This window comes from Acinonyx jubatus, chromosome C2 (assembly GCF_027475565.1).
Source record: "Acinonyx jubatus isolate Ajub_Pintada_27869175 chromosome C2, VMU_Ajub_asm_v1.0, whole genome shotgun sequence".
Taxonomy (NCBI): Eukaryota; Metazoa; Chordata; class Mammalia; order Carnivora; family Felidae; genus Acinonyx; species Acinonyx jubatus.
In genome coordinates, this window is record NC_069384.1 from 71,262,967 (window position 1) to 71,277,723 (window position 14,757).

At 37.4% G+C, this 14,757-nt stretch overlaps 1 protein-coding gene across 1 annotated transcript in view; it reads left to right on the plus strand.

The window, feature by feature from the left end:
* The window catches only part of PAK2 (p21 (RAC1) activated kinase 2), a 93,225-nt gene extending 79,133 nt beyond the window's left edge, over window positions 1-14,092 (plus strand). The window contains exons 14-15 of the mRNA XM_027061119.2: window positions 9,873-10,010; window positions 10,468-14,092. Of these exons, the coding sequence (XP_026916920.1) occupies window positions 9,873-10,010; window positions 10,468-10,554 (225 nt within the window). The 3' untranslated portion in view covers window positions 10,555-14,092. The remainder of the gene's footprint in view (window positions 1-9,872; window positions 10,011-10,467) is intronic.
* The last annotated feature ends 665 nt before the right edge of the window (window positions 14,093-14,757 follow it).

A 14,757-nucleotide genomic window follows, 5' to 3' on the forward strand; every position in this document is an offset into this window, starting at 1 on the left:
ATAGCAGCATTATTCATAATAGTCAAAAGGTAGGAAAAACCCATATGCCTATCACCTGATGAATGAATGAACAAAAGTGGTATCCCACTACAATGGAATATTATTTAGTCATAATAAAAGTAGTGAAGTACAGGTATACGCAACATTAAACATGAAAGCATTTTGCTAAATGAAAGTCATACACAAAATGTCATATATTGTAGGGTTCCATTTGCCATCGATTTTTGTTATTCAGGTTTTGCAAAGCCACAAACACTGAATTAACAAATTCTGAACTGTATTTTTAGGGGAGATACAGGGTTGGGTTCTTGCAAGCCTTTGGTCACATTTCTGTCAACAGATCAATACATAACCTTGCTTTTTGTGTGTTTCTGTTTAAAGCCATTTAAAAAAACATTTTTTTTTGAGAGGGAGTGAGCGAGAGCCACGAGCGCATGCACACAGAGATGGGGCAGAGGGAAGAGAGAGAGAATCTTAAGCAGGCTCCATAGCCAGCACAGAGCCCGACTTAGGGCTTGATCCCATCCATGACCCTGGAATCGTGACATAACCAAAAATCCAGAATCCTTAACTGACTGAGCCACCCAGGTGCCCCGTGAATTGTACACTTTAAAAGAGTGATTTTTGAGGCACCTGGGTGGTTCAGTCGGTTAAGGATCTGACTTTGGCTCAGGTCGATCTCATAGTCCCTGGGTTCGAGCCCTATGTAGGACTCTGTGCTGACCCCTCAGAGCCTGGAGTCTGCTTTAGATTCAGTGTCTCCCTCTCTGTCTAACCCCCCCCCCCCCACTTGCACTCTGTCTGTCTGTCTCTCTCTCTCAAAACTAAACATTAAAAAGAAAATAAGGGTGATTTTTATAGTATGTGGATTGTATCTCAATGAAGCAATTTTTAAAGTTTTTAAGTTACCATATGAGTATAGGCTTATTGCCAGAAATTGTTCTTTTCTAATTTTTTTCCAAATAAGTTGGGCTTGTTATAAAATGGACTCCAGAGGCCAAGGTAATGGGTATTTGTAGGAGGGGCCCTGTCTGGGTGGCTTTGGATTTTGACGTTCTTTTTTCCTGAATGCTTTTGCAACGATTCCAGTTCAAGCAAGCAATTACAGTACTTTAATAGAAGTGATTAATTTTAGAACACTTTGGAACAATTTTTAAAATCCTCTAATTTCATTCATTTGTTTAACAAATATTGATTCAAGTACCTGCTCTGCGGTAGGCACTATACAAGGTGCTGTCTACCGACAAAAATTCCTGCCTTCGTAGAAGGTAGAAAGAAACAATAAAATAAGTAAGAATAGTATGTAATATATTAAATGATAGAGTCTAAGTGCCCTGACTGGTAGGAGGGATTCAGGATTGTTTGATTTCACAAGAGTGCTTGAGAGGGCTTCACTGAGGTGACATTTGAACACAGGAGATAAGAAACATAGGAGGTACCTAAGGGAAGAACATTCTAGTCAGAAAGAACAGTACATGCAAAGGCTGTGAAGCCGAAGCATTCGTGGTATATTCAAAGACCATTTAAGATTCCTCCATAGCTAGTGTGCAGGGAGCACACAGTAGGAGAAAAAAGATAGGTGAAGAAATGGGACCAGACTGTATAGTGCTTTATTAGGCTTTTATAAGAATTTTGGTGGCATTTCGGTGGATCAGTCAATTGAGTATCCAACTCTTGATTTTGGCTCAAGTCATAACCTCATGGTTCATAAGTCTGAGCCTCGTGTGTTGGACTCTGCACTGACAACCTGCTTGGAATTCTCTCTCCCTCTCTCTCTGTCCCTCCCTGACTTGTGCATGTGTGCATGCACTGCCTCAAATAAACATTAAAAAAAAAAGAATCCTGGCTTCTTCATAAGCAAGACAGCCAAACCATTGTAGAGTTTTGAGCAGAGATGTGAAATGGTCTTACTGACATCTTAACAAGATCACTCTGGCTACTTTATTGAGAAAAGATTTTCAAGTGAGGTAAAGATAGACACAAGAAGACCAGTTAGAAGGCTATTGCAATAATCCAGGCAAGACATGATGGTATACTAGACCAGAATGGTATCAGTAGAGGTGGGGAAAAGTAATTGGATTCTGGATGTATTTGGAAAGGAGAGCCTATGGCGGGGGGGTGATATGACCCAAGAATTTGGCCTAAACAACTGGAATGGTGAAATTCAAGTTCACCTTAACTGAAATGGGGAAGACTACAGGTAGAGTGGCATGTGGGGTGGCAGGTGGGAGATCAGGAGGTAACATTTTAGCATATTTTAGATATGTTCTATTAAGACATCCAAGTGGATATGTTGAATAGGCTGTTGGATATGCCAGTGTAGGATTAGGCCAGAGGTGTAAAATTGAGACTTAGCTATAGAAATTATTTAAAGCTATGCAGCTAGATAAGATCACCAGGTCAAGTGGGCATAGACAGACAATAGAAAATTTTCAGCTTGCATCCTGAGGCATTTGTTCCATAGTTAACAGTTGATGTGGCAGACCAGCAAGGAATGGCTGGAGAAGTACATAAAACCAAAATAAACACATGCCCTTGAATCTTCACGCAAAAAGTGGGGGAGGCATCAGCTTATCAGAAACTACAGTTACGTCAAGTAAGATGAAGACTAAGACTTGATCATTCAAGTTGGCAATGTGAATGTAATTGATGGAAACTTGGCAAGCAGGAACTTCTCCTGTCAACATGGAATAACAGGTACCAGATTAACCACCCTTGCCAAAAGGAACAACAACAAAAAAATGAGAATATATGAAACAATGGTTTGCAAGATGCTGGACATCAAACAATGAAGAACAGTGATCTCCAAAAGTGGAAAAGGCTTGAGGTGAGCCCTGTGACTGCCTCCAGCTTAATGTCTTAAGAGAATTTCTAGGCCATGTACAGGGAGGAAGGGCCCAGGTGGAGCACAGTGGTCTCACTGAGAGTCTGGGGAGAATAAGGCAGCTGGAGTTTACAAGACAGAGAATGGGAGAAGAGAAAGCTTCATAGAAGATTCTGGAGATCTGTGAAGTCCCCTTTGAGCATTCAGTAGAGATTGGTGCATCTGTGTGAAGAGTCTACCCAAGGTCAGGGGACCCATCTGGTAAGATTGGAGTAAACAGTTGCTTGGTGCTCACACAGAGGCTGGGAATGGTTCCTGCTTTTGTCAGCCACAGTGGAAAACCTTGTAATTCACAGGATATGGAATGGAAGACTCAAAAGAGTCCTGCATCAGTGATGGGAAGTAATTACCCCTAGACTAAATGCTGCTATGGTCCCACCTAACAAATCTTAAAAACAAGACCCAAAGAGATCTTGTTCCCAAGTAACTGCGTTGCAGAGCAAAACTCGAATATTTATAGGAATACAGAAATATCCAGCACCCAACAAATGCTTAAATATCCAGTCAGAGTTCATCAGAGAGGCAGAAGAGCAGGAAGGTGCAACCCATAATGAGAAAAATCAATCCATTGCAACAGACCAGAACTGACACAGATAAAAGAGTACATAAAAGCATTAAAGCAGTTTTTAAGAGCAGAAGCATTTTAAAAGAATATTTTTTCAAAACCCAAATTGAAGTTATAGATAGAAACTACAGTGTAGTTCGAAGGTTTATAGTTTGAGATTGAATTAATAGCAAGTGATACATTGCAGAAAAAATGATTAATGATAATCATAGACCAAGTAATAAAAAGCTATCCAAAATAGAAATAAATTTTTTTAAGAAATGAAATAGCAATAGTGAGCTGTGAGATAACTTTAAGTGTTCTAATGTATGTGAAATAAGTTTTGGGGAAAAATCAGACAATCAGGAATTCTGCAGCCAATGAATATCTTTTTAAAATTAAGGCAAAATAAGGATTTTTCTCAAACATAGACACTGAAAGAATTTATCACCAGCAGATCTACACTACAAGAAATAGTAGAAGAAATCTTTCAAGCAGAAAGAAAATGGTAATATGACTCCACACAAAGAAATGAGGAGTATTAGAAATAGTAACTGTGAGTAAATAAATCCAATTTTTTTTCTTATGTAAATATCTTTAAAAGATAAAACTGTTGGGGCATCTGGGTGGCTAGTTAGTTAAGCATCTGACTTCAGCTCAGGTCATGATCTTGAGGTTCGTTTGTGAGTTCGAGCCCTGCATCAGGCTCTGTGCTGACAGCTCAAAGCCTGGAGCTTCAGATTCTGTCTCCATCTTTCTCTGCTCCTCCCTCACTCACACACTGTCTCTCAAACATAAAACATTTAAGTAAGTAAATAAATGTTAAAACTGTTTACATCAAAATAATAATGGGAAGGGGAAGAAAAAAACATGTGTACAGGTAAAATGACAACAAAAGCATAAGGCTGAGGAGGAGAACCATAAGATTGTCGTAGTCTGGTGTAATATTGTGATGATTGTGAAATTGAAAGATGTATGCCCCTTACCTCTTAAGCAAACCCTAAAATACTGAAAGAATTACACCTAATAAAATTCAACTAAGGAGATAAAACAGAATTATAAATAATTCTGAGTTAAAGAAAAGACTCCACATGGATCGGTTTGTCAAAGGGGTAAGGTGCCAATGAAAAGAGCTCCAGTGGCCAAAGATGCAACAATTTGAACAAAATAAAGTTGTAGGGGATAATAATCCAAAGTATAAGATAATATTTATGTGTCCTTGCTGGTATAAGTAAGTAATTGAATAAATAAATCGGCAGGAGAGACAACTCTTATGCAGAAAATTTTCAAATAATTTGTGTGGATGTTCCACCCTAAGGGCAATGGAGCATAACTCCGTACTCCTTAAGTATAGACTGCACATAGTGATAAGAGCACAGTAAGAAAAGAGAGGAAAACAGTAACTTTGCAGTAGAAAAACCTGACAGGCACTGCCTTAGCCAGCTGAAAAGGTCAACATCAACAGGCATAAATTATGTTGATAGTATGTGGCACTCTAGATAGAAAGTGGCACTCTAACTGTGATGTTGCTTCCCAAAGCACATATTCTCATTCTAATCATGAAGAAAACATCAAATTCCAGTAGAAGGCATTGTGTGAAATTAAACCTGAGCAATACTCCAAACTGTCAAGGTCATCAAAAGCAAAGGAAAGTCTGAGAAATTTTCACTGCCAAGAGGAGCCCACAGAGACATGACAACACGATGTAATGTATAATGAGTGTCCTGAGACAGAAACTAGGGTGGGAGGAGGGGTGAAATAGGGAAATCTATAGTACGAATGCTGGAAGCACTAAGGGCCTCTATGAGGTTAATGATGCCAGTCCACAGGGATCTATTTCTTCTGCTGTCCTTAGCTGTGGAGGTACAAGCAAAGAGCAGGCAAAGCTTGATATGTAGCAAAGTGATTGCTATGAAGTGCAAGAGGGTCGAAGTGATTATATGGAAGGAATGATGAACAACTGGAGATCAATGGGATTTATTTAAGTTTAGTGGAGTCAAAGGATCACGGTGTTGGGGGTGTTCACAATGCAGAAGGTAGGAGGTGGACAGCAATAGTGATTTCAGAGTTGCAGTCATGGGTACTGATGAGGCACAGGCTGTGACCATGAGTTTGTGTGACCAAGGGAGGCCAAAGCACAAAAGCATGGGAGAAGAGGAGGTCAAGGAACTGTTACTGGCATCTCTGTAGCTACTGAAATCGCTCTGAATTATGAGCAGTGTTAGAGATGATAACAGTGTTTGGTAGATACTTGAAACAAAGTAAAGTAGATGTGAGTTTGAAAGCCTGGGACTTCCAGAAGAGGGAGGTAGATATCTCCGGCAATGAGGAACCACCAGGACACTCCTTCTCTAGGTACAGTGGTACAAAGGGCTAAGAGGGACTGGCCTACTCCTAGAGAGCACTGTGGATGAGGCAGTTCATCAGGGGAGAACAGTTCATAAACGGAGGGGCAGTGGTGGATGAAGAAGTGAAGGTGGAAAGGGGAGCATGCAGAGCCAAATGGGCATGAGAGTACAGAAGCTGCGGGAACAAGCAGTCCCGGTCTCCTTGTAATCACTAGCATAAATGCAGATACAGAGGGTAATAAGAGTTATTTCAAGGTAGAAAAATGGCTGTTAAGCGTTTGGAGAGAAGGCATACTTGACAGGAGTGCTTGTTTTTATGGGCTTCCCTCTTAACCCCTTCTAATGGAGTATGGGGCTTAGCAGTCTGAGGATCTTCACTTGAATTGCTATCTCAAGTAATTTCTTAGCATGGCATTTGTAAATGAAAATTTTATCACATAAAGAGAAGTGAGCTCAGGTGGCAAAGAAATGGGCACACTCATGTCCTGATTTTTTGAGTGTCAGTATCCTTTTTTATGGCATTTTGGTGATACAGCAGAAACGTGAAATAATTCAGGAAAAAATTTAGGTGACCTTGGGTTTGGCAGTGTTTTTAGATAAAACATCAAAAAGCATGATCCATAAAAGAATAAATTGGACTTTATTAAAGTTAGAATCATCCTTTCTGACAAAAACACTATTAAGAGAATGAAAAGATAAGTCACTTGCTGGGAGAAATAATTTCCAGAACACCCATTAGATGATCAAATGTTGTCCAAAATATATAAAGAACTCTTCAAACTTCAACAATGAGAAAATAAACAACCTAATGCAAAAATGGACAAAACATCTCCACAGACAGCTAAAGAAGATACACACTTGGCAAATAAGCATTTAATAAGACGTTCAACATCGTGTTTATTAGGGAACTGCAAAATTAAAACAAATGTATATACCTATTAGAATGGCCTTAAATTTTTTTTTTTTTTAATGATGATACCAAATGCTGATGAGAATGTGGAGCAGTAACTTTCTTTTGTTGCTGGTGGGAATTGAAAATGATACAACCACTTTAGAAGACATGATTTCATCTATAGAGTTAAAAAGATCAGTGGTTGCCAGGTGTTTGCAGAGATGGGATGGGGAAGAAGAATGGGTGGAGCACAAGAGATTTTTAGGACAGTGAAATTTTTCTGTAGGATACTATAATGTCAGAAACATGACCATGTGCATTTGTCAAAATCCATACAACTATGCACCGCAAAGAGTGGACCCCAGTGTAAGTCATAGACTTTCATTTAGTGAAAATATATCAGTAGTGGTTCTTCACTTGTAACAAGTGTATTAATTTAATTAATTAGTTACTTTGTTGAGTGATGTAATTAATTGATTGTATTAATGTAAGGAACCATCCCCATTATCAACATCCCTCACCAGAGGGTACATTCCACAATCCATGAACCTACATTAGCACCTCGTTATCACCCAGAGTCCATAACATTAGGGTGCACACTTGGTGTGCAATTTTATGGGCTTGGACAGATGTATAATGAAATAGTAACATATGTCCATCACCAACATAGTATTTTCACTGCCCTAAAAATCGTCTATATTCTGCCTGTTTCAATAGCTTTATAGATACAGCTGGTTTAAAAAAAAAGTTTTCAGACTTCAACCTATATTACAAAGCTGTAATCATCAAGACAGTATGGTACTGGAACAAAAACAGACACTCAGATCAATGGAATAGAATAGAGAACCCAGAAATGGACCCACAAACGTGTGGCCAACTAATCTTTGACAAAGGAAAGAATATCCAATGGAATAAAGACAGTCTCTTCAGCAAGTGGTGCTGGGAAAACTGGACAGCAACATGCTGAAGAATGAACCTGGACCACTTTCTTACACCAGACACAAAAATAAACTCAAAATGGATAAAAGACTTAAATGTAAGAAAGGAAGCCATCAAAATCCTCGAGGAGAAAGCAGACAAAAGCCTCTTTGACCTTGGCCTCAGCAACTTCTTACTCAACATGTCTCCAGAGGCAAGGGGAACAAAAGCGAAAATGAACTATTGCAACCTCATCAAAATAAGCTTCTGCACAGTGAAGGAAACAATCAGCAAAACTGAAAGACAACCTACCAAATGGGAGAAGATATTTGCAAATGACATATCAGAGAAAGGGTTAGTATCCAAAATCTATCAAACTCAACATGCAAACAACAAATAATCCAGTGAAGAAATGGGCAAAAGACACGAACAGACACTTCTCCAAAGAAGACATCCAGATGGCCAACTGACACATGAAAAGATGCTCAGCATCACTCATCATCAGGGAAATACAAATCAAAACCACAATGAGATTATCACCTCACCCCTGTCAGAATGGCTAACATTGACAACTCAGGCAAAAACAGATGTTGGCAAGGATGTAGAGAAAGAGGATCTCTTTTGCACTGTTCGTGGGAATGCAATTGGTGCAGCCACCACTCTGGAACAGTATGGAGGTTCCTCAGAAAATTCAAAATAGAACTACCCTATGACCCAGCAATTGCACTACTAGGTATTTATCCAAGGGATACAGGTAGACTGTTTCAAAGGGGCACATGCACCCCCATGTTTAGCAGCACTATCAACAATAGCCAAAGTATGGAAAGAGCCCAAATGTCCATCGATGGATGAATGGATAAAGAAGATGTGGGGGGTGTGTGTGTGTGTGTGTGTGTACACAATGGAGTATTAGCAATCAAAAAGAATAAAATCTTGCCATTTGCAACTGTGTGGATGGAACTAGAGGGTATTATGCTAAGAGAAATTAGAGAAAGACAGTATCATATGACTTCATTCATATGAGGACTTTAAGATACAAAACAGGTGAACATAAGGGAAGTAAAAATAATATAAAAACAGGGAGGGGGACAAAATATAAGAGACTCTTAAATATGGAGAACAAACAGGATTACTGGAGGGGTTTGGGAGAGGGGATGGGCTAAACGGGTAAGGGGTATTAAGGAATCTACTCCTGAAATCATTGTTGCACTATATGCTAACTAACTTGGATGTAAATTTTAAATAAGTAAAAATAATAAATAAATAAATAATAAACTGAAACAAAGTTTCAAGAAATCCTGTTTTGAAATCTGATGTGACTTGAGAAAAAAAAGCTTGAGAAAGGTAAATGGATGCTATATGTTGATATTGGAATTGTGCTCATTTTTCTTTCTACCCTTATGTATTATAGTTCTTTTATCAATATGTATTACATTTAGTATAACCCCTCTCCAAAAAGATGAAGCTAATTTTTGAAAAAGAAATTAGGAGGGATACTGGAGTGGCTCAGTCACTTAAGCATCCAACTTCGGCTCAGGTCATGATCTCACAGATCGTGAGTTCAAGCCCCACATCGGGCTCTGTGCCAGCCCAGAGTCTGGAGCCTGCTTTGGATTCTGTGTCTCATTCTCTCTCTTCCCCTCCCCCACTTGTGCTCTGTCTCTCAAAAATAAATAAACTTTTTTAAAAGATGTGAAAAAGAAATGAGAATACAACAACTAAAAATAAAGGGAAGGGGCGCCTGCGTGGCTCAATTGGTTTAGCGTCTCATATGAGATCGAGCACCTTGTCAGACTCTGCACAGGGTGTGGAGCCTGCATGGGATTATCTCTCTTTCTCTCTCTGCTGCTCCCCGTGTGTGCTCTGTCAAAATAAATAAATAGACATTTAAAAATAATAAAAGCTAAGGGAGAATATATGAAACAAATAGGCAGAAATAATACTAAACCTTAATTTAGTGTTTCTGGTGATTGTCTTCCCCCCACCCCCGCCCCAAGAGACCACACAGGGGAGGGTCAGAGAGAGAGAGAGAGAAAACAGAATTCCTAGCAGGGTCCCAGCTGTCAACACAGAGCCAGCCCTACATGGGCCTCGAATTCACGAACCCTGAAATTATGACCTGAGCCAAAATCAAGAGTCAGACGCTCAACTGCCTGAGCCACCCAGGCACCCCAATAAATAAATCTTTAAAAAAAAATTAAGCAAAAGATCCATAAACTTTTATAAAGTGGTGTCTCACTTTGTTGCGCTATCTTAAGTATGTCAAAAATGTTCTTCTGTTTTTAGGCCTTGTACCTGATAGCAACTAATGGAACCCCAGAACTTCAGAATCCAGAGAAACTTTCCCCAATATTTCGGGATTTCTTAAACCGTTGTTTGGAAATGGATGTGGAGAAAAGGGGTTCGGCCAAAGAATTGTTACAGGTGAATTTGGAAATAATACTATTTTTGGATAAAGTTGACTTTTTTGAGTAAGCAACAGAAAGTTTACATAGGGTTAATAATTACCATTTTGCTCTTCATTTATCACCAGCAACATTGTAGCTGCTGCAGTTTAGGATTGTATCTGCTAGGAATAAAATAGCTATAACACTAAAATTAGGTATATGAGTTTTTGCATGCTGTCAGTTGTCAGACAAGTCCATTGCTGGTGTGGGTATCTGGGTCATTTAGGTGAGCTTTTATAATATTAAATAGACTAAAAAGACTGATTTCAACTATAAAAGTGATATATTGATTATGTTGACTTTATACACATACTGAAATATGTGTTTGTTAAATAAATTTTAATCCATAAAATAGTCTTTGGGGTTTAATTGAAAGGAAATTTTTAGCTTCTAAACTAGTGACATTCATGCATCTTTCCCCCTCTTTCTGGCAGCATCCCTTCCTGAAACTGGCCAAACCATTGTCCAGCTTGACGCCACTGATCATGGCAGCTAAAGAAGCAATGAAGAGTAACCGTTAGCATCATTGCTGTGGCCTCGTATTCTTTCTTCCATTTTCTAAAAGAAATCTTTTAATATATGAAAATTATTACTCTTTGGGGCTTAAAGAAATGGTCTGTATAACATGGAGGAAAAAGCAAACTACTGCTTCCTGAAGACAACCAAGAGAAAATTACAAAACAGAATGAAAACTTTCCATTGAATCCCTTCTTTATAGGGTCCAAAAGGAATTATGGACTGAATCACTAGCCATCTTTCAGCAGACAGCCCATCAGGGCCATTTATCATGCTTGAGATTTGCATTTAATTTTGCTGATTTCACTGTAATGGATCCCATTCATTGTCCCTTTTGGAGGGGGGGGAGGGTATTTTCAATACTTGAATGGCAGATTCGAGTTTTTCAAGAGTATTTGTTTCATCTGCTAGTCTTTTCTCTCCATAGCCTTTTTTCCCCTTGACATGCTCTTTTTGAGTTGCTTTGAGAAATTTTTCTCAAGCCTAAATTTGAGGCAAATGTAATAAAATTATGTAGTTCCTTATATTGGCAAAGGAGCTCAAAATCGTTTAGCTTTGTATAGAAGTTAGGGCCAGCTATTATTACACGTAGTATTTCAGTTCATAATTTGAACTGAAGGAAGGGAAGAAAAATATGTGATTTTTACCTTTTTTAATAATGTGAAAGTCAATTTTAGAAATTTCATGGTAGTGAGTTGTTTGGCATTTGTTACATGTATAATAGAGAGACTAATAATCTATATTTATAACTAAATCATTGAGACAGAAAAAGAATCCCATTGACTATACAACCTTACAATTTAATTTCCTTTCTAAGTGTATCCTCTTCAGATTGGGTTTTAGGAACCAAAGTTATTTGCTCTTTCTTGTTCCAACTTGGGCTTTGTGACTAGTTGGTATTGCTACTCTGCCCTTCCCCCTTTTTTCCCTTCATTTTGGAAATAAGTTTCTGTATATGTTGTAATTTTAGTTAGTTTGTTTTTTAATTAACCCTCGCACCCTACTCCACCCCTCTCCCTTTGGTAAATAATATAATAACCATTGAATTTTCAGAATTTAAAAGTTAATTTTTTTCCCATTTAAAGAAGAAAAATACTCGGAGCTGGCAGAAACAAAGCGAGAGACTAGAACTCTAAAATAATTAGGTAAGATTATATTCATGTAAGAGAAATGACGGTTACATAGAGATGCGGCTTCTGACCAGTAAACTGTGGAGATTTGTTATAAACATTGTTCCCAACCCAGTACCAACATTTTACTAGCAATGAGAACTTAACATGACAAAGTTCTTGATAAATTCATTGATTATTTGAGATGTTGAGTTACTCTAGATTTTTTTCAAAAAAAATAATGTGTAAAAAAAAAAACTAGAGAAAGGAAGAAAAATGAAATATCCTTGTTGATAGCAATACTTTTTTTATTTTAAAAATTTTAAGAAGGTCTGTGACCTGTAGCATTAATTATGAGAGTGCCCTCTCTTCTCCCCTCCCCGTTCTCTCCTTATTTTTTATTTTCTTATGGAAGCAGTGTCGTCCCTCAAGCCACATTAAAGAAAACAATCTGGTTTGGTTCAGGCATTTTGTTCCCACCACCACTCTTAATTAACTTCCCACCTACTTGCCGTCAGTAGTACAAATCATGAATAAAAATAATTTTGAGTACATTAAGGGAACTAATAGAATTTTATGTCCTATCATTTTCATCACATCTATGTTAAGATATGAGGATAGAATGGCTGTTTTTTATTGATAATGCAAGGTTTTCACAAAATGTGTAAAATAATTAGTGGAACTTTTACGTAGAGCACTTAATGATTTCTGTTTTCAGTTTGATTTTTTTTTAATTAAAAAGTTTTTTTTAATGTTTATTTTTGAGAGAGAGACAGACAGACAGAGTGAGCAGGGGAGGGGCAGACAGAGAGAGGGAGACACAGAATCTGAAGCAGACTCCAGGGTCTGAGCTGTCAGCACAGGGCCTGACGTGGGGCTTGAACTCAAAAATGTGAGATCATGACCTGAGCCAAAGTCAGGCACTTAGACCGACTGAGCCACCCGGGCGCCCCCCAGTTTGATTCCTGATTTCATTTTTCTTTGGATTATATTGACCACCTACAGCTATTACTAAATTACCTTACAGAAACAAGCTGGTTTATTTCTGATGAAAATCTACAGTGCCTCTTGAGTTTCAGATTCGAACATTCTGTGTAAATAGTTGTTTGGATGGATTACGATAAAGAAGATGCTACCAATGAAATAGAAAACCAACTAGATGTTAAGACTGTGATCCTCATGACCACTCTAGAAGGCCCTTCCATACATATGTCATAAAGACCATATTCCTTCAATTTAGTGCCAATGCCCCATTTTTATGCCTGTGACTCAACAAAGGTCTTTTCAATTTATAGAAGCAGTCTGGGATTTGTATTTACAACTTCTTTGAGGGTTACCTGCATGTCCATTGCTGGCAACGGACTTTGTCATTAAAACCTGACTCCTAGGTTAAGGGAGCTACACTGTGGTTTATTCTTTACTTACTTGGATAAACTAACTTGTAGTAGAAATATACTTTGGTTAATTCTGAAATGTGTCATTTTTAAACAACGTAATCCTAAAAGCAATATGGAATTGTGATTTATTAGTTAATTTTAAATTAAAATGTTCAGATCTTGTTGAAAGAAAAATTATATCTGAATCAGTTCATGTTTTTTTAATAACTACCTTTTGTAGTCACCCTTTTTGTCCTCACTTTAGAATGAAGATTCCCATTTAAATCTAAAAGTTACCTTAGTTGTCCTCTTGTATTATTAAAACAATATTACTATAGTACTTATTTATTATATTTCAGATTTTCTGGTGGTCTTAAAGTTTCCTTCTCCTCTTGTTCCTTTTGCTGCTTTAAAGGGACAGTTAAAACCGGGAAACCATGAAAATATTGAATTTTTTAAACAGAGTGGTTGTGATAGCGTAAGAAACCAAAGCTAACACAACTGTCTTCGTGTGTTGAGTGCCTGGCACATAGAATAAATTCTCTTCCCTTCCACACACACACATTAAGCTGCTTAATAATATGTGTCTAGTTACCACCAGTCCTAAATGAAACTGTGCCTTTCATAAGCAATTTAAAACTACCTATATGAGTATTTCTTTATAGGGCTCACATAAATACATGTCTGTTTCTATATGCTGTATTCTAGCCAGAACAATTTTAGATCTGATTGGGCTGTAGGTATAGTTAGAAAAAAAATGAGAATTTGCATCAGTTTTCTTAATTTAAAAACTTTAAATATAATGAGATCCATATCCAGTGAAATGTCAAAAAATCATTATAGAATTATAGCTAAAATCCAGATTCATATTCCTTTTGGGTTTTTTATAGTAGAATTTCATAGTTAAGTAAAGTGAAGATTGTCTTCGGTGTTTCCATTGCTTCCACAATAGATAAGCTAAACAATTAAAATTCATTTTCCCTCAGTGTATGTATATGTGTGTGTGTGTAAGAAAGGAAAACACACACACACACACACACACATACTTTTTTTTTTTTTTTTTTTTTTTAATCACTCAACACATTTACTGACCACTTTGGCAAAGACACTGTGGTATATATTGTGGGAATTACAAAGGAGAATCAAGCACTGGACTGGCCTGGAGAGAGTTGAAGTCCTTTTACTCACCATTCTGGAATGTTGCCAAATGAAAGGGAGAAAGAAATGTATAATTCTGTCAAATTTTCGTTCTGTATTAAGAAAAGCAAAGGATTATATTTGGAATTGGATGTCTTTGATAGGAATGTGTTGCCTTTCCCCCCACCCCTTATTTTGATAGATAGAAATGGAATTCAGTGAAAGTAGCTTGTCTTTTCTGTTTTGTCTTCAAATTTTATATTGACTTTTATTTTTAATTTAATCCCGTTCAATTATTTAATTGTTACATTGACATTAACTGCTGTATTTGATGACTTTGTTCAATAATTTTGTTCTTTCAGGGCTAGAAATAAACATTTTTTTATGTTCATTTTCCCCTTTCCTAAACTTCAGTTCTTTCTTTAGATCAGAATAGTTTAAAAGAATAATAGATTTTCAAAAAGCATTCTAATATTTTTAAGGATAAGTGTTTTTTAAACATGGCACCATTCAGAATGTATTACAGAGCTCCCAATTAGAAAAGTTTCCGGAAATGTATGGCTAGTAAGCATGAACCTTCTCTCTT